The 26,740-nt window shown below is 35.1% G+C and overlaps 1 protein-coding gene across 1 annotated transcript in view; it reads right to left on the bottom strand.

Moving 5' to 3' along the window:
* Positions 1–2,050: 2,050 nt before the first annotated feature.
* The window catches only part of LOC145671832 (venom allergen 3-like), a 40,040-nt gene continuing 15,350 nt past the window's right edge, over positions 2,051–26,740 (bottom strand). Inside the window, exons 5-7 of the mRNA XM_081741058.1 lie at positions 25,127–25,271; positions 5,348–5,571; positions 2,051–2,149 (exon numbers count right to left, since the gene is read on the bottom strand). Coding sequence (XP_081597184.1) covers positions 2,127–2,149; positions 5,348–5,571; positions 25,127–25,271 — 392 coding nt within the window. The 3' untranslated portion in view covers positions 2,051–2,126. The remainder of the gene's footprint in view (positions 2,150–5,347; positions 5,572–25,126; positions 25,272–26,740) is intronic.

Raw genomic sequence — 26,740 nt, 5'->3', positions numbered from 1 at the left:
GCCGCGTGGACTTTGTGGTGGACAAAAACCGTGTTCGTGGGTTTTCTCGGGGTTCTCCCGTTTCCTTCCACTTTCTTCATTTCACTCATCTCTCATCATTACCGTCTCCTTTGGCATGACCGTGGGACGTTAAACTTCATTTCATTTTTATTTCTAGTATCTGATGGTTTTCGTTTCAAAGTAGATAGCTATTTTTATGTAAATAAATTCTTCCAAAGAAATGTGAAAGTATTCCAAGAATTTTCAGTCATTCGAGACAGGTCGACATTTTTAGGAGAAGTCTCGTATCGGTTCGAAAATTTGAGTCGAAACTTGCATCTGTCTTGGGACGTCTCGAATACCGAAACGCGTGATTTGACTCAAATCTCTTCTTGTTTTCGAATCGAATCGAAACGAGAATCGACTCTTGCTGTTCTATACATATAGGCCTATGTGTCAATTACTATGTTGTAGGGGTTAGTGGAATGTTCAGGTTATCTCTGCCGTGAAGATATCTATTGGTGAAAGTTAGTGCAAAAGTATGTCAGCTTATTTCAGCAATCAAATGTTCCATGATTTAAAACAGCATTTTTCTAGTCCTAATACATTGTTTATTTCCATTCTTATTCCGTTAGTTTCACAGCTCATTGCTTTACTGCAAAAACAAAATTAAATATTTAATTTAATTAGTTCATTCTCTTTTTTAGTTTCTTCTCAGAGTCTCTGCACGGTATGCGGTCGCCTATATACAAAGACTCTTTTGAAGAATTCAAACATACAATGATCCTTCGGGAAGGCATCAGGGAAATTAACGAGGTTGTCGTTGTTTAGTGTGACATACAGTCCCGTTGTCTTCCCATAACCACATGAATTGACACTTTCGTGATAGAACCCAATCTTATATGAATCTACATTAATCAGATAAAGAACACATTTTTCTTTACGAAAGGAGTTAAGACAGTTTATTTGCTAATAGATCAAATAGCATCATTAGCTACTTACTCTGTAGTCAACTTTCCACTGTAATTAAATATTGTAATGGTGCAGCCGGTCAGATAAGTGTATACTTAATTTTAAGTGATTGCATGAATTATTACTATTCAACGACATTGCAGAACTCATTCAGTCCGTTGTGCATATGACATATGATCATTACAACTTATGATTAAAACTTATATGCCTTTTGTTGACATTCAAGTCTCAGTTAATAGTGGTGTCCACAATTATCATTGAGGTTGCAAATTTCACTTTTAAAGATTTCCATGTTTTTGCATTGGCACTAGCGACAATATCCTTTACTTTCTGAATTAGGTATTGGAATAGGTCTGAAATTTCCTGTTTTCTGCAGTAATACTGTTACTTTATCTTTCGCATTCAGCACACACAATACACAAATCTGATATTTTGACACCCATAACATTACGCTATTAAGTATGTGCAATCCTAGGAATACAAATTTATTTTTGGGCTACTGCACCGAAAAGTGGTATACTACATTCTTTCTACTAGTTATATTTCTGCACAATTTTACACAATAGACATTTACAGCTACTATCAGATTTGCTGCGATTCAAATCGCCCAGCAGCGCTTCAAGTGCACACCTAATTTCTTACGTTAACTCAGAAACAACCTTTGTGTATATCCTTGTTAAATTAATGTGTTGAGTTTTAAGAATTCGTTTATAATTAGATCAATACCTTGATCAGAGCTGTTATATATTAGTGATAACAGAGTACATTCCTCCTGGTTTCTCTATCTGTCATTAGTCAAAGTTGCAAATCACTTATTCAAATGAATTTTAAATAGAAATTATTTTATTGCTTCGAAGATAATTAAGAACCGCATCAAATTATACCACACATACACTTGAAATATCGGTTAAAATTATGTACATAAATAGGTTTATCATATATGAAGAATATAGAGAGTGAATGTGTGTTTATATTTTTCGCAGAGGAATTAGCTCATTTCAAACGTAAGAACAATCCTTTTCTTTCAATTACACTGCATTAGCATATATTTTCTGTGTATATGTTGTTAAAATACAAAGAACAATTGTTTACTTTTGTAGTATTTTATTTTCTTATTTCTTAGCCTACAGTGTATTAAAAGTATCATCCAACACTGTATTTTCGGTATTCATTTCTCAAGGCACCTCTTCAAGTTTACCTGAAACAATATGATACATTTAAAAAATATTTGGCTTTTTAATGTTTCATGAAATGTAATTTACAAATATAAAATTTATATTATGATAGCTACAACAGTGCTATATATCTGAAAGTAAAATATCTATCAGTTCAAAAACAAAGACAGGTGGACACACACACACACACACACATATATATATATATACGTCTATTTTTGTTACTTTTTCCTTATGCATATAATACTTAGTATTACCCTTCTCGAAGTTTAGATTTTAGGCCATTCAGTAGTAGCTCTGAAGTAAAGGCAGTACATTGGGAGAGTACCTTAGTAGGCAAGCAAAAGGTGATTATTTTATTATATAATTTTCTACATTCAAATACTTTACTGAAATAATGTAAAGAGCAGAAATCTACATCTAGATTTAAAATAATCTTAGGGTTAGAAAGGTTCAATATGCTTTTTGAAAACTCAAATCATACTATTATTTTCTTTCTTTCTCAATGCTTTGCTAGACTTCTTGAAATACCAATTTCATTTTTATCAGATTTGAGAAGGCTGTGAAGTCTTTACTTTAACGAAAGTACTTTTGGAGGAAAAATGTCATATGAGGTGTACATGTAAAGTAAAATAGCAACTCATGTAGGTAGGAAAGCAACGTTATCGCGTTTTACGTTGTTTTATCGGATTTCACTGTAAGTTTTCAGCTTCATCTCGTGGCTATTTTTCATTTCTACATAGAATCTTTAATGTGATCAACATGTGTCCACAGTAGTTGCGGCGATCCTCAGTACTGCTAAATGTGAAGTGCGTTCTGCACTTTGTCATACATTTTATCTAAGCAAAAGCTAGGAATTTAGTGGATACTCACAACGTACACATCTATATTAAGAACATTTTTGTTATTTTATTTTTTTTTAAATTCGAGAATGGCCTTCATTGTAATGGAGACGCATAACAAATGAAGGTGAAATATTGGGAATTCTTTCCTGGTGTGCTATCTCACAGAGAATAGAACATAGAACCACGTGCACCAGAGTTGCACGCGCTTATCAGTATTTTATAACAGCGTTCCTAATTATCATTTATATAAATGTTATGAGCCGTGAATATGAACGAAGTGATCTTGTGAATGCAAAAGAGGTGAAGAAGGAAATTAAAAAGATATTGTGGCAGCGGACAGTAGAATTCTACATATAGAAAAGATAAAGCCGTGGTTTAGCAACTGTTTTCACAATGGTGGTAATTACTTCAAAAAGTTCACGAGCTAAGAAATACGTAATATAAATATTTGGTCAAATACCGTTCTAATAATAATAATAATAATAATAATAATAATAATAATAATAATAAGGATAAGAATAATAATAAGAAATTGAAAACAGATCAGTAAACATACATGCAGTATATAAGTTATTTGGCATTTTAAGTTAAAACACTTCTTAAAGAAACACTTAAGTGCTGGGTCATTATGATTAAAACACTAAGTTAACTTTATAAGATATGGACATAAGACAACAATTTTTATTTTTACATAGAAAACCACTTCAAATGAAATTAATAAATCAAGGCAGTATCGGGTCAGCTGCAAAGAAAAAGTGGATCCCAGTTCACACTCACCACATGGCATTGCGAAATTCACTCATTGTCATAGGGGCGAACTGAGAGCCACTTGAAAGAAAGAGGTAGTGAACTGCCGTCTAGAAAACCTGTATTAAGTGCGAGGGAAGCCAATATGCTGATAACACATCACCCCAATGATAGGAGTTTGACAAGCAAGTTGATAAGCTGATTTGCTGGGAGTTGTTGTAGCAAGACGTTGTTTCTTTATTTAAGTTTCATTGGCGCATTTATTTGCTGATTTGACACTAATAATTTTCCAACATGTATAATACGCCAAGTTCAAATTTACAAAACACTTTAAGTTGCGAATGAAGTTTGTTCCATTCTAATCCTTTCCTTTATCCAGTACAACATGGTGAGGATACCTTCTTTGACATGACTTGGCAACAAAAAATGTCAATAATAATACGTAAATGCACGACTAAATGTGTGTCTCTAATCCTTCATACGCAATAGGAAATAAATTCTAATGTATAGTATGATATTGTACATATAAGTGAAGAATGGTTTGAACAGCAGGTCATTTTGGTCATGAATTTTCTCTGGGTCATCTCGGTCTGGGTCCGCAAAAGTCACAGGCCCCCACCAACCGAAGTACCTGATATCAGCATAAATATTACCTCTGCAAAATTTAATCATGGCTAGTAATGATCACTACGTAAACATTTATTTGTTCCGTTGCCGTAATGATGTTTGTGAAGAAAAATATATTGTTTTATTCGATTTCCCATACAACAACAATGCATTTTTACGTAGTCTACACAAAAATATTAACAAAATACTGTTTGTATTTAACAGCATATTTTATATTTTAAACACTATTTTATAGATTTGATTGATTAAACTTTAATGATCCCTTATAAGAAAAATATCTTGCTTAGTTTTTCTGTGATTTTCATTCGTTTATAATTCGGTAAGTATTGGAGTTTTCTATTAGGAATGCCTTAATACATACACATAAATAATATACTAGAAAACCAATAAGACGTGCTAAGAACACAAAGAGGGAATAATGGTGATAAAATACATTAGGCATCCACAGAAACTCCCGATTTGTATCAAGAAGTGTTCGTAGTTTTCGGATCTATCAATATTGCCGAGTCACGGTTATACCCACGTCAGGCCATTTCACGGGTAATCCGGTTCTTGTGCGCATCAGTTCGACTACATCAGAATTTATCGGCTCACAGGTAATAAAACGTGTTAGTTGTCCCATTAGCTCTTGGCAATCCTATAGTCAACAGGATAAAACTAATTATGGGCCGACTATCCAATATCAGTAGATATTCTGTTTAAATTATCAAATAAAGTTTAGAATACATTGTCCTTGAGAGTTAGAGGGTGCTTTAACTGTGGCTAATTCTGTTTATCTGTGGTTGCATTCAGAAATTAAAGTTTTGCTTGCTGTACTTTGTAGACAGGAACCAAAACCAAAAAATATTCCAAAACAGGATAATGAACATAATTCAAATACTTTGAATTAATGTAATCCATCATTCAAAGTAATCAAATATTTTAAAATTCAAGAAATAGAAACACAAATTCAATTAATAATATTATTAAATTTAGAGATGTTAAAAGAAAACTTTAACTTACCACATAATCCTGTATATTTTTCATTGCATTGCTTGGAATTGCACTCACTACATGGAGATCCCATTTTATAGATTTTAGCTCCAGGGTAATTTCCTGATGCACGGTAGTTACAGATTAAAGAATTCGAGTCCCAGATTCCGCTTCGAAATTTAGAAAATCCGCAACCAATCTTTGTTGTCTCTGCCCACACTACTTGAGTGTAATGTCCAGCCGCTTCATTCTCACTGAAAGGTAAATATAATTTAATTGTCAATTTTTATTTGACTTATGAATATACTTAAAATAAAAAGATAATGGGACACCTATATTATTTAGCAATTAAATCTATATAATTTTATTATGATAATTAGTATATGCATTACAGTTCTTTCTTTATTAATACGAGTAATTGGATTAGGATGATTTATTTACAAAAAGTCCACTTCTTTTCATGTAACAGCTACGACGAAAAGTCACAAAGTAAAGTTGCCACTCGTGAAGGATTATTGATATTAAAACATATAGAATAATGATATCAGATACATGTAGTATGAAGATATCCTACTATTTTGTGATATATTCACTTTCAGTGTTAAAACAAGTACCCAACCAAAAAGTACAATTGTTTAATTTTTGGTATAGAAGATGAAATCTTGACGAGGGATCCATCATAAACTTCAAGACAGACATCATGATGTAATGTCAATGGCTTTTACATGAAGACATTTCATCTTGAGAAAGGCAGGGGTTGGATGGTGCCAGTTTAGGGCTCTAAAGAGGGTGTGAAATAGTTTACCAGTCACCACCATTGAGAAAGTTTTGATATAAATATATGCAGCATATCGGAAAATTCCAGAGTTTAATTTCCTTCCTGTAATATTAACGATACAGTGCTGTAACTTGCACAAACATGTCAGCTCGAAGTAACAAATGTATACAACATACGTACTTTCGGTCAGGCCGTTCTGAGCAGTCAGCGTTAAGTACTGCGTTAAGTAGTCCATTGTTGAGTCAAGAAACTTCAATGGACTAACAAGCATTTATTCGATTTCACGTTTCACTCCGAAAAATTGCTATGGAGATATTCCAGCCTATGAGAAAGCCTTACACCTAAAATTGATTCATTCTTGCACTTCTGTTTCATTGGTTTAAACGTTTAAAAGAAGGACAGCTCTAGTTCTCTAAAAATGACAGAACAGGGCCATTTCTTTGCATTTTACGGTTTCGTCAGCAGCAAGAGAATAAAAATAAAAGATATTTGTATTCGTTCAGTGGCACATGCGGAGGACAGTATCGTAACAAGAATGTGATAGCCCTAATGTCTTATGGCACGTCAGTTTTAGTATTCTTCAGTTGGGAACATACGTTCCTAGAACCCGGACATAGTTACTTGCCAAACGATTCCGATTTCGGGAACATTGAGAGAAAAAAAGATTTACCTATATCTCTTCTCCATAGAAGATTGGGTCACTTTGACAACACACCGTTGAACGAAAAAATTGTTTTCTGTGAACCGATTAACACATACAGATTTTGTTCAAATTTACTTTTCTGGTGTTTTAACCGTTGGAAAGCAATTCATATCCGGGCACCAGTCGAATGGATAAAACTTCGTGTTCCAAAGGCGACAAAAAGTAGCTAAGTATTATTAGCTAAAACTTCACCTTCTGCAAAACCGTGGATAGAATGGGATTTCATTGTAAGTCACCAGGAAAAAGGAAGAAAATGTCAGTTCATTCTGTGCAGCCTGCTTATGCCGAACAAATTTCAATTTCTAACGCTAAGTACAAAGATTTGTAGACAGTCTTGCCCTTTGTACCCTCTGTTCATCGTGACATTTTCAGAAGCTTGCCCAACCATGGTGACGATTCGATACAAGAGTGTCTCTATTCAGATAGTTACTCTGATGCCTAGAAATTTCTTGGAAACTGATTGCATGATGTAGACAAAAAGTTCATGCTGTTCAATGGAAAAGTGTTCATTTAGTTCTCACGATTTAGAAGTTAGGTGGAAAAAGAGCCCAAATTCAATAGCTTTAAGGAACTAGGGCCCTTTTTTCGCTCAACTTCTCAATACATATTTACTCCAATGTTCTTGCAGTTCTGCTGTTTACTTTTCATATTGAAGGTCTATACGCAAAAAGTTCATTTTCAAGGTATTCAATAAAGATTAGGGTTAACGTGATTATCACAATCATCCGAAGAATTTACCAAACTAGACAATCAATCAGAATAATGCATTTTAAATAAGATTAAAATCGAAACATTAAGGTTCAAAATTACATTGCTTTCGAAGAAAACCACTTTAAAGAAGTAACTAAATAAATTTCAGTGTAGTCCTGCGAATTACAGTTGTTTTTCAAACTTTCTTCTTCGTTTTTCTCAAAATTTAAAAGTTCTGGTTTGTCTACTCTGCCTGGATACCCTCCATTTTATGCATAAGTATCGGAGTTCTTATAGTCCTGATAGATGAACAACGTATATCTTTCGGTAGGTACCAGTGTATCAGAGAAGAATCAATAACATATTTAGTTATGTATTGCCAAAAGAATTCAGATTCAGGAACGTGTTTACACTGAAAAAACTAACAAGTTAATCTGGCAATAACGTATTAGTACAATAATAAATCAACGGCAGAAGATAAAATATTTAGGAGAATAGTTAATAATAGTGGACAAGAGTTTATTTATTAAAATTGCGTCGTAATTTAGCATTAGCAATAATCAAATCAAAGGAGAAGGAAAGAAACTGTCATTAAAGATAGCCTATGTCAAAATATATTGGATAAATGTGTTTTCCCTGTTAGTCTAAAACAAGTTGTACAGTTCGGACTAGAGTTGTCCACATACCTTGAAATCTCTGTTTTTATGATGAGTGCAAAGCCACTGTTCGGATATTTATCATTCTTAAAAGTTTGTATTTATCAACATTCATAATATCGAAACGGACTATCGAAGGAAATAATTTTAGGATTGTTTTCAGTCTTGATAGATTTTTAGGATTTGTCATTGTCAGGGTAGATAACCAATGTTCCATTTTTGTAGAATCACTGCCTTGTAAAAATTTAGTGGTCATCAAGAAATATTTTCTATTCTATTCATTGCCTTGAATATAGGTTTCTCACTGGTCACTAATGGGACGGAAGGCTCCTGTCTAATATAACAAGACTCACATTCTGATAGTTCGTGTAGAAAATGGAATCTTGCTATGTGTACGGTTGTTGAGAAATTGTTTTAAGGTATACTCTCATCATAAAACTTAGTTTTGGCTGTAAAATACACTGAATATATACTCGTATGTTACATACTATTCGAAACTGTAGGCTTAGCACTTCCTGAATAAACGTATGATAGAAAATATTTTTACTTGTATTTTTTTACGCTAAGAGAATTACATATCAATATATCATGTTCACAAAACGGACCATTGAACAGTTCGAAATATAAAGGAACTGTAAACAATATAAGTGGATATGAATTGTAAAGTTGTTCCGAAAATCCTTTTCTAATCGTATATCACAAAGATAAGAAGTTGACAGAAAAAACGACATATTCTGCTGTTAATGACGAGGAATGAAGGTATGTGATCACCGACGCAAAATCGTGCTAATGACCCGAGATGTTATACATGATCTCTTTACTATACCGTAACATAGATCATAAAAAAATATGATGATAACGTAAAATGGCATAGAATAGGAATGCCACAAAAATGGCATAAAATAAGAATTATTACTGTTTTAAAGTTTACTTCCCTCTTGTTTTGGTTTTGAGTTTTTAAAACAAACTACTTCGCATTCACATTCTCACATGTGTGGAAAATGGACCTTTTACGGAATAAAACCACAATCTTCCACTGGTTTTATCAAAATTTTGTTATAAGTGAACATTGTGTTTTATAAGTGTTTATTACCTTTAATTATGGTTTAATATTTTTATTCCAAATATTTTAAATTTAGTTCTTTATTTAAATATGAACGAAAGCATTTATTTACAAAAACATCAAGTTTGAGAAACGTCTATGACATAGAATAGCTTGGAATCACTGAACCTAAATAAATGTTATTCACACTCATTCAAAGGTTATGTGAACCTATTCTTACGACCTTCACTTGATATTCATTGGGCAGAAAAGGTCATATTATCACCTGGTATTGTAAACTAGTATTGTAACCTGTAGCCCAGTCAAAATAGGTTTTGTGTCGGAACAAATTCCCGGAGAGCTAAATTTTTTCCTGTTGATAGACTATGATGAGATATGTAATTTTCCAAAAGTCCCCGGTTCTCCCCCTGTGCTTTCCCCCCAACCCCCCTTAAAGGTGAATTTGCTGTCTCTCAGAAAATTAGCCGTAACTCCGAAACCAGTGGAGCAAATGCTTCGCAATTTTTTTTGTTTTCTATGTCTAATGTTAAGCTACAAAAAATTTGTCTTTCATTTTTCTCGAGAAATGTATAGTTTCGTGGCAATTGTGTCTTAAAGAGAAAACAACAGTTTTTTGGCGGGAAAATTTCCCTTTAATTTTTTCTACGAGGCAAAGTAAAAAAATGTTTCAAATAAAAGTTTTAGATCGAAGTCTAAGTTTTAAAACGAGGTATATATTGTCACGGTACCTAAAGCCAGAGCTGACAAGTAAACCTTACGTTTAGGTGAATCGAGTTGCTGACTGAGACACATATGAGAAAGTAGTACTAAATGTGGTCAGTATTTCAGTGAAGTTATAGGTGCGAAGCTCCAGGGGTTTAGGAGATACAGCTACCAGAACATCACATGGAAGTACAGAATAGTATTCATACAGTTGGAGGTAAAAGCCCTTTAAGACCTCTTTTAACGACAAAAGGTGAATAACAAATATATGGGTACATATTAGGACTAGGGGGAAGTCATATAGTAAGGGTATACCTGACGGCGGCCATCTTGAAATCCGCCATTTTGAATTAAGGTTAAGTTTTTAAAATAGGAATAGGGTCATGTGATACATGATTTAAGGCGCAAATTTACTCAAAAGAACAATGGTGACGTTAATTTTGATTTACGCGCATTTGGTAAAAAGTTACAGGGATATTAAATATTGTTGCAGCATATGTATTAGTCCTTTACTCCACTTTGTAAATTTTGTGTTAATGATAATAATTAAATAAAAAGCAGGTGGATAAATATTAGGTCTATGGTAAGAGTTGCCTTGATGGCGGTCATGTTCAAATCCGCCATTTTGAATCAGACAAAAGTTTTAAACAAAACGCATAACAGTGACACCTTATTAATAGCAAATTTCACCATAAATCCAAGGGTATAACCATTTTTGCTTATCATTAACGAGCACAGAGGTAAATGGGAATAGAGTAATGCAGGATAGATGACTTCTGGCTAGAAGTTAATCAGAAATACAATGGTGGCGTTACAATGTTAGTTGTTTGATGCTATACTTGCACGCCATTTCGTTGTTTTTCTTGTATGCTGTTCACATCTATTTCTCGCTCGCTCTTGTCCTCACTGTACTATTGCTCACCTTGTCTGTGCCACGCACACACGACAACATCAATATTAATCCACCTGCTTTTTATTTAATAATTATCATTAACACAAAATTTACAAGGTTGGGTAAAGGACTAATACATATGCTGCAACAATATTTAATTTCCTTGTAACTTTTTACCAATTGCGCGTAAATCAAAATTAACGTCACCATTGTTCTTCTGAGTAAATTTGCGCCTTAAATCATGTATCACATGACCCTATTCCTATTTTAAAAACTTAACCTTAATTCAAAATGGCGGATTTCAAGATGGCCGCCGTCAGGTATACCCTTACTATATGACTTCCCCCTAGTCCTAATATGTACCCATATATTTGTTATTCACCTTTTGTCGTTAAAAGAGGTCTTAAAGGGCTTTTACCTCCAACTGTATGAATACTATTCTGTACTTCCATGTAATGTTCTGGTAGCTGTATCTCCTAAACCCCTGGAGCTTCGCACCTATAACTTCACTGAAATACTGACCACATTTAGTACTACTTTCTCATATGTGTCTCAGTCAGCAACTCGATTCACCAAAACGTAAGGTTTACTTGTGAGTAATGTAGCTTTGAACGTCATAAGAATATGCTTCAAGCCTCATAGGAATAAGATCAGAAAATGCTAGTTTTGGTTCGGGGGGACTATTCCTTACCCTCATATTGGGCTTTCCATTATCCACCACCTATGGACCCGCCGTGTCCCGGACTGGCAACAACAGGCAGCTTTCTTATATTATATGCTTATTTTAATTTCTATACTTTTAAATAAATTCATAATAAGAACAGCATCACGGACCACCCACCCACCACTATAACCTAAAAATACTGTGTGCAGTGTTTGCTAATATTCATTTTAAAATGAAGCCAGATTATTCGTGTAATTGATCTTCAAAATCTTCATTGTATTGAGGTACATTGTTGTATGATAACCCATTACAGTGCTCACACATAGCTGAACAGGTAAAGTAGAATATTCTGCAGCGACAATAATCTCCACACTAGTGCTCTCAAACGGGTCGGGTCGGGTCAGGTCAACTCGGGTCGGGTTATCGGTTCGGGTCAGTCGGGTCAGCTCGGGTCGGGTTGTCGGGTCAGGCTAATCGGGTCGGGTTGTCGGGTCGGGTCAGTCGGGTCAGCTCGGGTCGGGTTGTCGGGTCGGGTTATTCGGGTCGGGTTGTCGGGTCGGGTCAATCGGGTCAGCTCGGGTCGGGTTATCGGGTCGGGTCACTCGGGTCGGGTTATCGGGTCGGGTTGTCGGGTCGGGTCAGTCGGGTCAGTTCACTTTGGTCAACTGAGTTTAGGTTGAGCTTAAACTCGGCTGGAGTCGAAAGCTGCTGTTTTTCACTAGCTGCCTAATTAAAAATAGCAATTTTCAATTGATTTTATAGAAACCATAAATCTATTTTGAACACTTGCAGCTAGTGTTTTTATGATAAATGCTTATTTTTCACTTGTGTGTACTTTAATTTTTAAATGTGGAAGATTGATTTTACCAATCGACTGTAATATTAATATCTACGCCAATATGGAGTCTGGATTTAGAACAAAACTAGAAGTTATTTAAGCAACGCCAAAAGAGAGATTGGATATGGACGACCAAGCCCAAGCAGGGCCGCGGTGGCTCAGTGGTAGAGAATTCATCTCTGGTGCATGGTGTCCAGTAGCGTAGCTAGAGTTTTTTCAGGGGGGCGGCAATGAAGGGCCCAAGAGGATTTTGAGGGGGACATCTCCAATATATTTATATATATATATATATATATATATATATATATATATATATATATATATATATATATATATATATATATATATATGTGTGTGTGTGTGTGTGTATTCAAGGTGAATGTTTCCATCTTTATTGTTCATGATTTTACTCTTTGGAAAACAGTGAAAATATAAGAATTTAGTACCACAAACAACTAGGATTCATTAATGCAATTGATTTCTAATATAAGTAAATAGTTATTTAATCATGGCGTTTAAAATATGTGTAGCTGGTTGACTTAAGTGGAAGCAAATACACTTTTACAGGTAAAGAAAATAACTTATAGGTTCATGCCTCTATTTGAAGAGGATCTTTCTATTCGTGTGGGCAGCAGCAAAAATATCCACAACTTGTTAAATATCTCACGATTTAGCAATTTTCTTCTCAATATAAAGTAACACTAAGTTTTTCAACCTATCATGAGTCATTGACTTGCGTATACAAGTCTTTAATCTTTTCAAAGAAGAGAATGACCTTTCACATGTAGCACTAGAAACTGATATAATCACAGAGATGATACCTAGCTTGTAGGTTTCTAGGAATGCGTTTTTGTAGACACAAAGAAGATCAACGAAATTCGTTAAGGAATCAGCTTTCGTTTTCTTCTCGTCTTCATACAACTTAATTGTTAGAGCAACCCACATTATGCTTTATTTCTTGTTTAATTATGCTTTTTTTAAAATTATGCTTTATTATTAATTTCAATGATTATTTTACATAAATCGTGTATAATGTATATTTATCATACATCAAATATTCTAAATATCTTGATCTATTTATTGATATTTTTTTGCAACTAGTTTCTCTCATATTTAATGAACTTTCTACTTAATTCATTGTAAAGAGATGTGCTTTGCTCGAATAAATTTTTTCTATCATTTGTGTGCGCCTTACAGGTACATATATACAGAAAGGGAAAGTAAAAGATGCCACCAAAAAGTACAGAAAGTGCTTAAGTTCAAAAAGAAAACATAACAATACAGTGATGACGCCAGAGGGGGGCAGGGGGGGCGAGCGCCCCCCCTAGTAGCTACTTCTGCCCCCCTGACTGCCACCTAGACTGCCCCCCCCAGACTCGTACAATCTTTAAACATTCTTTATGTAGTATTATATATCAGTATTATAACCAATCTCATTGACAAATTGTAGTCTACTTTCCATGAATTTACTATGTGGCAGATTAATCCTCAAGCTTTCTTCTTTGAGCGTCTGGGTATGCACGCATATTTCTGTTTTCTAATTTAGCCCCTTTTGAGGTAAATTTTAGTTATACTTCTTTCTTATGATTTTTAATAATTGTGCCTAGCGAACAATAGTAGATTTGGTCGACTTGTTTTCTTCTCATTGGATCAACTTCGATTGGAAACAAAAGAAAGGTAAAACCAGTTACGTAACTTGTTTGTATTTGTCCAGGTTTGAATTTTCAGTTTCATATTTTGTTTTATTTAAAACTTCTTTTTTCTGAAACATTATTCTCGGCTTCCAATATTCAGAGGATGTGCTTATAATAGCTTAGTTTGCAACTACCAGGGCTTAATTTTTTGAAGGAGATAAAAAGAGTTGTGTTTTCCCTTCCTGCAAATGATAATAATAAAATTATGGAATGAAATTGATTCCCAATAAAATGTATTGTCAGAGTGCTGATCTTTAGTTAGTAATTGGTTTATACTAGTGCTCCTTTACTTATTTTGTTTCAAAGTACTGACGTGACGTCTACCATATTGACTAGGAACTGCTGAAAAATTCGTAGCCCAACCCAGAAGGAGTGCACGTGGATTGGTGAAGTTTTACTTCTTCTTCTCTTCTCCCGAGAGTCAATATACTACCTTGTACAGTGCTCCAGCTTTTGCAGAAAAGTTAAAAAAAAAAAAAAATCTAGATTTCCTCGCACCACTGTTTGTAGCACTACCAGTATCTGATCTAAAATGGCGTCTTTCAAGTGTTATTTAAGTTTGGGAAATAAGTACACGTAATAGTTAGACGGAGCTAAATCTGCGGAATAAGAATTATGATCTAGACATTGAAATCCTAGATTATGCAATGTCAGTTATGTTCGCAGGAGCTTGATGGACAGGTGTATTCTCCTGAAGGAACATAATTCCTTTCTTTTCATTTTCCGCAGCGTTGAACTTTGAATTTTTCTTTCAGTTTTGTAAGTAATGTAGAGATTCTGGATTAAATATCTGACCATTGAGGAGATAGTCTACCACTCCATACTTATACCAGAAGAATGTTCCAAACAGTTTCTCAACCTACTTCTGTGTCTTGAACTTCTTGGGGCGATGGAGAAATGAGTGCTACTACTCCATTGACTGTTGTTCCGATTCAGGATCATAGTGGTACAACCATATTTCATCTATGGTTACTATTCGTCAGCGAAATTGATCAGCATTACGGTCAAATTGGAAGAATACTTCTCTTAATGCCGTTACCCTTTTATTCTCCTGACATATATTTTGGGAACCCATTATGCCGAGAACTTGCGCATACCCAAGCCATTCTGAATTATGCTACCGACGAGTTCCAAAGAAATGCCCAGAATCCCTGACACAAGTTTTGCTGAGAAGATAAAAACTGAGAAAGCGGGGTGCAGACCTCAGACTATAATAAATATAAATAGCTTAAATTATTTTTGTCACACAAAAACTGGGGTGGCCTAGGCCCTCCGGCCCCGGGCTATATCCACCACTGGCTGAAATGCTGCAATTTTCAAGAATAATGTCACAAATTGCATCCATGATTCCAGGAAGAGTCATTGCTTTTAATCATCCTGGATGTAAAGCATAATTTGTTGAGAAATTGCTACGTTTATACTAAGCCACTTACTTCTTCACCACTATATATAACGGAGGAGAGTCCCGTGGTGTTTCACTGATTTCCTAATTAATTTACTTCGGTGACTTTCCTTGGTGGAACAAAAATGTTATAACAGTAAGGATCTGGATGTTCGTGAAATTATCTGTTTGGGCACACGTAATCACTTCAGAGGCCTGAGAAACAATAAGAATTTCATTATTAATATGAAAATTTATATTTGTACATACAGAGATATGTTTTTCTAAACTACGATTTCATTTTTCTACCTAGTACCTACACTCCTTCTGGATTGGACTACGACATTTTCAGCAGCTCCTCGTAAATTTTCTCTCTCTCTCTCTCTCTCTCTCTCTCTCTCTCTCTCTATATATATATATATATATATATATATATATATATATATATATATATATATATATCGAGAGAGAGAGAGAGAGAGGGAGAGAGCGAGTGATACGTAGCATATAGACGAATGTGTTACTTGTAGCATACGCGAAAGTAATTCAATTTATGTTTAGGCTTCAAAAGTTTCATTGAAAAATATTTCATGTGCAGACGTTACTTATTTGTTAGTTACAAATTTTATTTGAAATAAGTTTAATTTATAATCATATAGATCTAACATAAAAACAGCAACGAAATACACAATGTAATGTAAAATAAGTCAAACGTAATAAATATGTTATTTTTGGTATGGCAAATAGCCGCCCCCGAAAATGTATCTGCCCCCCCTTTGTCCCCCTAACAACTTAAAGCTGGCGTTGTCACTGTAACAATATAGTATGGAGTTCTTGCATACTATTCATTGTTGGCGGAAAAATTTATTCTTTTACTTTCTTTTCTCCACATCAAAGGATTACACCGAAAAGTTTACAGAAATGAAAATAAGCTTTTCATTGTTGCATTGTTATGTTCTCAATGATTTTGCATTGTAAATATTGGCTTTAAAAAATATTAACACAGTATGTTAAACTTTCAGTTAAAGAGAATTTTCCAAGAATTGTGCTATATATTTTAAATTATGCTTTATGCTTTATTTTCTAAAATTATGCTTTTAAAACTAGTTTCCCAATGTGAGTGCATTTTGGCGTTCACCCAGTGTCGTGACCATAGTGCTCTCAAACGGGTCGGGTTGACCCGACCCGACCCGTGACGACTCGGATCGGGTCAGTTCGGGTCGGGTTACGGGTCGGGTCGGGTCAACTCGGGTCGGGTTGTCGGGTCGGGTCAGTCGGGTCAGTTCGGGTCGGGTTAGGCTACTCGGGTCGGGTTGTCGGGTCGGGTCAGTCGGGTCAGCTCGGGTCGGGTTGTCGGGTCGGGTCAACCGGGTCAGCTCGGGTCGGGTTATCGGGTCAGGTCAATCAGATCGGATCACGGTTTGGGTCAGTCGGGTCGGGTCGGGTCAGTCAATTCGGGTCAGTCTTCAACCCGACCCGACCCGACCCGTTGAGAGCACTACTCCACACGCTGCCTTGCAAGAGCATGAAATTATTGCTAGGAGGTCATCAGGAGCAAAAGGTTTCATACTCAGTATCTGTCTTAAGACTCTTCTTTTTCCATCACTTTCTTTCATATATTCATGTTTCCAACCCCAATCAGTAGGATTAAGTTTGTTCTCTAACCACAATTGCACCTGTAAGTACACTCTGAAGAGGTGCTGACGACACGCTTCTGAGATCGGTGGTAATTTATCTAAATCAAAGTTTGACTACAAGGAAGTCTTTGCAGTTAGTCTTGTAAATCTGAAATAACGAGCTTCGTTTAAAGTTGAATATGTACTTAGCCCGTACATTGTAAGAACAAACTTTTCTCCATTCTCGACAAGAGTATCTTTTGATGCATCTTGTTGCAGGAAACATTTGCCTCACATTTTGCCTCTGTGTTTTTTGAATTAATTCAACTGCTTTTGTTTTCCCAATTCCAAAAAAAAAAAATGATGAAGTTATATCACAGCCAGAAATAGCATCGGCAAAAAGGAGAAGATTGTCTATATTTTTGTTGGATCTTTTCAATTTATCGATATCAAAACAAGTGCTTGTCGGGTTCTTTCCTCCAACACCATTTCGAAAGAAAATGGGTCTCTTCTCTGGTGCTAATGCAACTAGCAATATTAAAATGTCCGTGTCATTTCCAACAACAATCACTCTGGAAAAGGTATCAAGTTTGTCAATTCCAGTCCTTACAATTTCAGTATCAGCATCTTCTTCAGCTATAACTGCTGCTAATCCAACCTTTTCCAAATCTTTACATGTGCATTCAATCAATTTCTTTTTGTTCTTTCTGTTAGAAAGAAAAGGTTCTTTTTTTACGACACATTTATTATTTTCGTCGAACTGTATTTCGCATGAGGAATATTTCAGTGTCCTCCTTTGGTGTTCTTCATCTTTCGTAGTCGCCTCTTCTGGATAACCATCGAACACCACTGTACAATTATTTCCATACTTGGACAGTACAAATGAGCAATAGTTCCTAACAATATCTCCATATGTAGCATCCTTAGGCCATGAAACATAATGAAGAAGGAAACCTCCATCGATAACTATCCCAGCATCTTCTAAGCATGGTTGCCCAACGATTCCTTCTGAAAATGCTTTAACTATAGACGATTTAGTTCCTTTCCGAAGATAAGCATCAACACATGTCTCAGGAGTTATACACTGAACACCACATATAGCATGGAAGGTATTCAAACCATCCAAAGTCCTTACATTTACATCTGCGTTGTCAAAAGCAAACTGGATGAACCCTTCAGTCCCGATATTAGGTGTTCCAGCACTTATCAGAGAAGATAAATACAGAGTTGTTTCGTAATAAGTGGCACATAAGTGATGACAACAAATTGATAAGATATTTACAGCCGAAAAGGCGATGAAGAGTTAGAGCTAATCCTGTTTGAATCGGAGAATAAAAGATCTTAGCCGGACGCTTGCGATTATGGCATGGTTGATAACAGTTGCTTTCCTCTTCACTTTTTCCGATTCTGACACATTCTTTTTACTCGTAACTCTGTCCATAAATAATTTAAGGGACTGTGGTACGACGATTTCTTCATTAGTTAGGTCTTTAATATCGGGATATGTATTTGAATCATAAGCCATTTTTTGAATATCCTCTTTTATAATATCGGCAGCTGCCTGTACAATTCTTATACTTTCATGCCCGGTTGCACCAACCGAAGATTAAGATCGGATAAGATAATCCATTGATTATTTTTATCATTGGATAAGAATCTTACATCGTTGCACCAACAGTTTGTGAGAAAGGATTAACTTATCCACGAGTAATCGAGAGCTGTATAAAACTATGACGTTTATGACATGACGTCATGCGATATCATGCATTTGATTGGCTAAAACAGTGCAGCAACAACTGAAAACTGATTCGCGTAGCATGTGGTAACTTTTGTACTAGATATGGGAAGAAAGCGGGTGAAGTTTACTCGGGAAGGCAAATATGTTTTAATGCTTTTGGACAAACATCCTTTAACAAATAATAATAATAATAATAATAATAAAAGTCATATCAAATACTAAAAAGAAGCTGTTTCTGATATTCCAATATATATATATATATATATATATATATATATAGAGATAGATAGATAGATAGATAGATAGATAGATAGATAGATACGAGAGCTTTTTTTTTTTTGGATAAGCGGAATGGCGTGGAAGATCAGCCGGCGAGAGCTCATGTAGTTCGGATCTTACATTAAGCTGTAGGACCGCATCTTATATTGCCTCGCTGCTGAAAGGGATGCTAAACTTCAAACCAAATCAAATATAGATATCTAGAGTCCAAATATTAAATTGAAAAAAAAAAATATAGACGAACAGCTTTTAACAGCCGGATAAAGGAGTTTGATCTCCTAGGACAGAGACATTTTCAAGTAAGGGTGGGTAGTCCATTTTTCTTAAATAATTTTTGACTACAAACTACGCTAAGCTTCACACAAATACCGTCTTGTTTAAAATCCAACGTTCGGTATTTGCACTGAAGTATAGGATAGGATAGGGAGAAGTAGAGAATATTAGGGTAGAATACGGTAGCGTAGGGTAAGTTAGATTACGTTAGCTCAATGCTTTGCCAATTTTTTCAAATGTAGGGTAGGTTAGAGTAGGTTAGGTTACGTTAGCTCAATGTTTAACCACTATTTTAAAATGTAGGGCAGAAAAATGAAATGAAATCTTTAAGTTTAACGTCCCACGTCCCAGTTTAAGGAAGACAAGTGAATGATAGAAAAATTGGTGGAATGAGAGTTGGAGGAAACAGGAGTACTCTGAGAAAACCCACGGACACGATCTTGTCCAAAACAAATTTACTTGGCCTGCAAACGAACAAGGGACCCCACGCACCAGAGGTAAGCGCTCCAAATGTAGGGTAAGGTAAGTTAGGTTACGTTACGTTAGGTTACCTTACAATCAATATTTAGGACATTATTTTGAAGGGTAGGGCAGAGTAGGAAAGGTTAGGTTAATTAACTCATCATATTGCCGTGTCTCACAATCACACTGTATTTAATAGTTATATGAGTATGAGTGGGGGGATAATGGAGACATCAACAGTGAGGTTATATCTATCTGTCTCGCCCCCCACGACTCTGTTCGGACCACCTTTTTAAAATCGAAATTTTGATATAGATTTACATCTACATCGCCTCGCCAGTTCCGCTGAAAAAAAAAAGTTTAAGTTCACATTTGCGCCTCCAGTTGGTTATACTTCATTCCAGAAAGTAGCACTGGTGTACGTAAATATGGTCATCTTTATAAAGTAAAGTTTATTTTAGTAGTTGACTACTAAAGTTTATTCTAGTAGTTAGAATGGCGCGTATATGTCAAAGTTCAGACACTCATATTTGAGTTTTATCGAATTATATCCTAACTAAATATAAGTTAACCAACCTAACCTGCTAGGTGGCAACTACGACAATATGTTTCTGCAAACAGTGCAGATAGTTATTAGTATGAACCCATGACAAGTGCTATTGAAACTCGTATCATTACCAAAATTCACATGTTTTCACTACCTTCGCTTGCGCGCGTACACGCCGCTCCTTTCTGATACACTTCTGCGCTATCGTGTGGGTCTACTAGCTTCGCCCTGCCCCGACTGGGTAGGTAGCATTTGTGCTTCATAGTGGCCACCTAGCACAAGTTGTTTTATGTTTTTTGCACTGTAGTTTTTATGCCATACCTATATCCGGACTCCATATTTATACGAATATATTGATTTTTTATTCCAAGCTGTAAAAGTTTATACGTATCTGTTTTCAAGATAATTGACTTGTAACTCAACCTAACCTAACCTATGGCTTAAGTTTAGAGTTGCTCCTCCAGTTTCATACCTACAAAAAAGCAATAAAAACATCAAAACGTGCAGTTTTACTATCCGGATCCATAGTATAAGCAGTAGTAGTAGTAAGAGTAGGAGTAGGAACGGGTTAGAAGGGGTTCTTGACATAAAATGGGCACGGTGCTGAATCATCGAACCTTCCGCGTCTTGAAAATAGTACTCACTTCCATATATCTTTTCTCATATTAAACATAACTTTACTGCCAAAGTTACATACCTAAACAACGCATAAAAACTCCAAATCATCAATTCTTACCGCATTTCTCCTGTAAATTTTCCTAATTTTTATATAAAAAAACGGAGGGGTAACTCTAAACTTAACACTAACCTAATATAATGTTATCTAATCTAATCTAACGAAATGTATTTTCTTGTTTCGATTTTCGTGTAGTCCGGCGATACAGTACAAATGCTAAAATTAACATAACACATTACTAACGTAAATTTCACAATTATGTGAACCTCTTAAGCTCAGACATTTGTCGTTGCGCAGCATGAATTAGCACATTGTATTCAGATACTTTACTTCATATTCTATGATTAATACAGTAGCTACCTTACAGAAAAGTCCACGGGGAAGGTTCTAGATTACTGGTCCCCCATGTAGGTTAGTAGCTGGGTTGATTTCTTTCTGTACTAAAGTTTATACATTTAATTTACACAGTACCGCTGAGCGAGCGTTAGCGAGTGAAGGCGGGTTAGAGCCCCGCACAGCACGCTGATTTCTGTCTTTATTACTGATCAATGGGAAGGGGGACCAGTAATCTAGAACCTTGTCCGCGAATAACAGGTTCAACTTTCATTAATATATTTTTACGTAGCTATGTATTTGGGATGTCTTCAGGTAAGAAAAAAACATATTTCTATTAGTAACACATTGGTGTGTTAAAATATTATTACAAATTTGTTCTGTAGATTTCACAAATCTATGGATCCGTGCAGTAAATGTGCACCGGAAATTCTAATGAAAATTTGCTTACATTTTTTAAAAATATATACACATCAAGTATAGGGGCACGATTATTGGAAGAAGCACGATGGCAGCAATCAATAGTTTTTATTGTAAAATTTGCAGAACATGCTAGCAGATTTAATGTAAGGATGGGAGCAATTCTAGTTTATGACATACAAAGTTAATGTTCCAATTTTCTGCTTCGGTTTATTACTTTTCTTTTCACACTTATTTCTGCAGTATTTAATAGGGCATATTCAACCCAAATAAACCAAAATTGTAAAGATTTAAAATGCCAATAGACCTGTTAAATAAACGAATGTTGTAGTGTATACCATAAAATATAATTGACCCCAAGAGAGTGTCTTGCAGCAAGGTCGAATCTTATAAATATAATTACCTTAAATGTGAGGTAAATTTAACCTACTACGTCCAACTCTACTAGGTAGCCACTAAAAACTACACTTCTTCAATTCACAAACTATAATAAATAAGTCAATGAATATAATGAATTAGTGCAAGTATGCTACTTTAATCGGTCCATTGTAGTAATGACAGATATTTATTGATACAAATATCACTTTCTTGCTTTAGGAACAATTGAAATAAGCACAGTAACACCATTTATATCCACATAACCACATAAACAGCCAAATTATTGATATAATCTTCTGCAAGCAATCCTCCAACAAAACAGAGTACTTCGACAGGAGAAAACGATTACAAAAAGCATCATCGTTGAAGTACTCAAAAGGATTTTCCCTGTCTCATTATTCTTCTAGGTCGGATAGCATATTCTATCTGTTCGAGCACTTCAGATTCATCTAAAATATCCAAATCTTTTGCAAGCATATTCACTCTACTCACAGCTGATCACGACGTTATCAAGGATTAAACTCCCGTTTTCGATGGCTAATCTTAATTCGACGATTTGGCAATATAATCTTCAGATCAGTGTTGGTGCAACACATTATCCTCACTTCGATGATTAACTTTAGTTTAATCCCTATTCACGGATTAATCCTCGGTTGGTGCAACCGGGCATCAGCGTTTTGATCGGAGTCTCGATCCTTATACCACTTGTCAATTATTTTGTGAACTGTCTCGGATAAGCAACAGACATTCTTTCTACCGAAAATATTTGAAATAAGAATCCGGTCTCCAAAGTGCGTTAATAGTCGGTCTTTTAAATATCTGTCACTATAAAGTGTGTTTTCTTCGTCCTTGCATTCTTCGGGAAGAAATTTGGCCATAATGTCTCGTAATTTTCTAAGAGTAAATTGGCATTCGTCACTGTTTTCAATATACTCGCACATAGCTACAAAAGCTTCTTCTATTATACTTTTAGGCCGTCCGACAGATTTCTCACATTTTTTATAAAAGAAATCCTTGTAGCATTCGCCATAATAACGAGCTTCAGGCGCTACAAGATCACTAACACTTAAAATCCTACTTTTAACATGGTCTCCCCATTCATCATTTCTTAAGCTGCGTTGTCTTAACATTGTTTCTCTTATTTCTAAAGTTACAACATTGTACATAGATTTTCTGCGATGACATGGGTACTTTAAGTCTATAGTGCATTTTTCTCCACAAATGAAACAGTTCGTTTTGAAATCAAACTTGTTTTAAGCACTTCTGAGACTTACAACAGAATGTAACTGTACTGATGTTGAAGATTGATTTGCAGTCAACGATGCCTTTACACTGGAAGGCCTTGTATAGTTCGGTCTACACTAGATATGAACAGTAGTGGAATGTTTGCCCTTAAGTTCTGTATGTAAATTATCTTTACGCTCTAAACTGCACTGAATAATTTTTCCGATTCCTTTCTACACTGTGGGCAAATTTCCTCGTAAAGAGGTCTTACAAAAAAAATGCATGTTAAATTATAATGATCCATTTTGAACAACTCCAACACCTCTACACCTTTCCTACTAAAGAAAAGATATTAAAAGTATTTACATTATTAAAAGTATAAAGAAAAGTATTACATTCTTCTTTCTTTGCGTATTGTGATGGAAATATTTTTTCTTTTTCACACAAAAGATAGAGCGTCTCCGAGATACAACAGCGGATAAGCAACATTTCAGTAATTTTACAGAAAAGAAAAAAATACAGGTTTAAATTACAACTGAGGCAATACATAAGCAAAATAATTTTAGGCAGTAGCACAGTCATCTGTTGTAGTGCAGATGTACTATTTCGTCGGATTACACCAGCACTGCGGCTCGCTGACCCGGTGGAATACATTTTTGTTATTTTTCTCGTTATGTATCAAATAAATACTATCATAATATACCTCGTTTTAAAGCTTAGACTTCGGTCTAAAACTTTCATTTGAAACATTTTTTTACTTTACCTCGTAGAAAAAATTAAAGGGAATATTTCCCGTCAAAAAAACTGTCGTTTTCTCTTTAAGACACAATTGCCACGAAACTATACATTTCTTGAGAAAAATAAAAGACACCTTTTTTGTAGCTTACCATTAGACAAAGAAAATAAAAGAAATTGCGAAGCATTTGCTCCACTGGTTTCGGAGTTACGGCTAATTTTCTGAGAGACGGCAAATTCATCTTTAAGGGGGGCTGGGGGGAAAAGAACAAGGGGGAAAACCGGGGACTTTTGGGAAATTACATGTCTCATCATAGTCTATCAACAGGAAAAAATTCAGTTCTCCGGGAATTACTTCCGACATCTAGCTTATTTTTATCTTCATTGACTGGGCTACTGATCGTTCCCTGGTTACATACAAAGTACATTTAGTAGTCATACCATATGCTTTATTTATGAAACATGTATCCTATGCACTTGATTTGCATTTGAAAATTTTATACTTTGTAGTAGAATGATGCATGTAGAAACGTTTAATATATATGACAGCTGATCTGTAACTCGCAAATATAACTGAATCACAAGCTCTGTAAAAACGATTTTTACAGGAAAATACTGAACGTGGTAAACTATTTCAAAATCGTTTACTGAAAAAGCAAAAGCATCGCAGAGTAGCATAATTTAGTAAATACATTCTAAAACTAAAATTTAAATAGTGATCCCCAGCACTAAGATGAACAGAGTAATTTATCATATGGAACCGTGTAGTTTGTCGATTTACTTGAAATATTCAGGTAAAAGTAGCTTGAAATGATGAGACGTACCCCCCCCCTAAATATATATATATATATATATATATATATATATATATATATATATATATATATATATAAAATATAAGCTAAGAGAAGTGGGTATTTTACTATTTAAAACAACGGTATGATTTAGAACGATATTTTTGATTCTATGGCAACTCCCATGCAAATGTCTTAACCGATACATTTATTTACGCAATTAATAATACAGTATAATAGCGTCTATAAAATGAATCAGTATACTATACTTACGGCCCATATCGATTATTTCCTGTCGCTTCAATAGTATCTACTTCTCTGTACCAATTTTCTATATGCTCCCTAATAATAACGGCATCGTCTTTTGTAAACCCTGCAGTGGAAGACCCTGCCAAGTTTTGCCCTACCACTGTGTTGTCTGTAAATGTTACAGTAATACAAAATAAATGTTAATAACAAGCAGCCAGGATACAATGTGGTGACATAAGTAACGCACGTTTTACCTACCAATGCTTGCTATTACATATTATTATTATTATTATTACTATTTCACATTATTTTTCTGTTTGTTTTCTTTAGTTTTACATAATTTACGGTAAATATGTATCTTTTTTGGTAGCAATTTGAGATAATTATATCATTGCTATTAATAAGGAAGTAAAGAGTGAGAAACTTCCAATTTTACTACGAAAACAAGAGAAATGTCACTGAAACTAATATTTTGTTACCTGAAGCATTCAACATTAGACGTGTCCAGAGTCGAAACATCTCAAGTTTAATAAGGAAATTTCAAAAAACAGTTAGTTAAATCGTGGTCCAATATCCGTTACGAGGATTTCAGCAACAGGTGTAGAAAGGTGTGTAGAAGAAAGGTGTGTAGAATCATTGTTATGCACTCCCCGAAAATGCAGTAGACGTCTTTCTCAAGAGTAATGTATTAATAAGGGAAGTGTTCCTAGTATCTTAAAGAAACTTAATATAAACCTTGCAACCGTCGTGTGCTGCTACGTTTACATGACAGAGATAAAGACAGGCGGTTAGAATTTGTACAATTTTCATGCACAATGTTAATGAAGATACCACTTTTTTATATAATGTGGTGTTCTAATGAAGCAACTTTCAAGTTAAATGGACAAGTTAAATGGACATGTTAATAATTGCGTGTACAAGAGCAATGTTAATTCACATGCAAATTGGGAAAAGAGTTTAACTTCCTAGGAGTTACAGTTTGGACTGTAATTTCTTCAATGGGAGCTATAGCCACAAAGATCGGGATGCACTCTTCACGCTGGATGCTGGAATTCAATAGATCAGCACTGTACATTGTGAGGTCAATTCAGGAATACATAACATGGGTAGTTGGAAAATGAGTTTGACTGCCATCATTAAGGATGACTAACTCACTCTCCTGAAGAAAGTCCGTTAGCTGGCGTCAACGATAGTTAGTGCAGACAGAGACCAGGGAAGCCGATAGGCATTAATATCTTAACAAGCAAGACTGTGGTTGAAGTTCATGACAGAGCTGAACCATATTAACTTATTTCTTGATATCTTTAACCTATCTGGCGATATAAGTAACACCTTTGTTAACTACGAAAGAGGCAAGTCCTGAATAGCATTCCGACGATTTGCTTAAGTTTCGACACTATCAATATCCTTATCTTTAATTACAAGATATTGGATAACATTTATAACTATACTTGATTTTTCACTTTGTCTAGTTGCCATTTTGTTTGCGATCTTACCGAGAAGGTGAACCCGGATCTAAATTTATAGTTTCATTCATATATTAAATACACAAGTGCAAGGAGATAATGTGTATGAAAGTCACACTTTCACCCTGGAACGCTTGCGAGGAATATTTAAAGTGGGACTGATGCGATTACG

Source organism: Thermobia domestica, chromosome 15 (assembly GCF_964235325.1).
Source record: "Thermobia domestica chromosome 15, izTheDome1.hap1.1, whole genome shotgun sequence".
Lineage (NCBI taxonomy): Eukaryota > Metazoa > Arthropoda > Insecta > Zygentoma > Lepismatidae > Thermobia > Thermobia domestica.
Note: the sequence above shows the minus strand (reverse complement) of the source record. Positions and strands in the feature narration are given on the sequence as shown.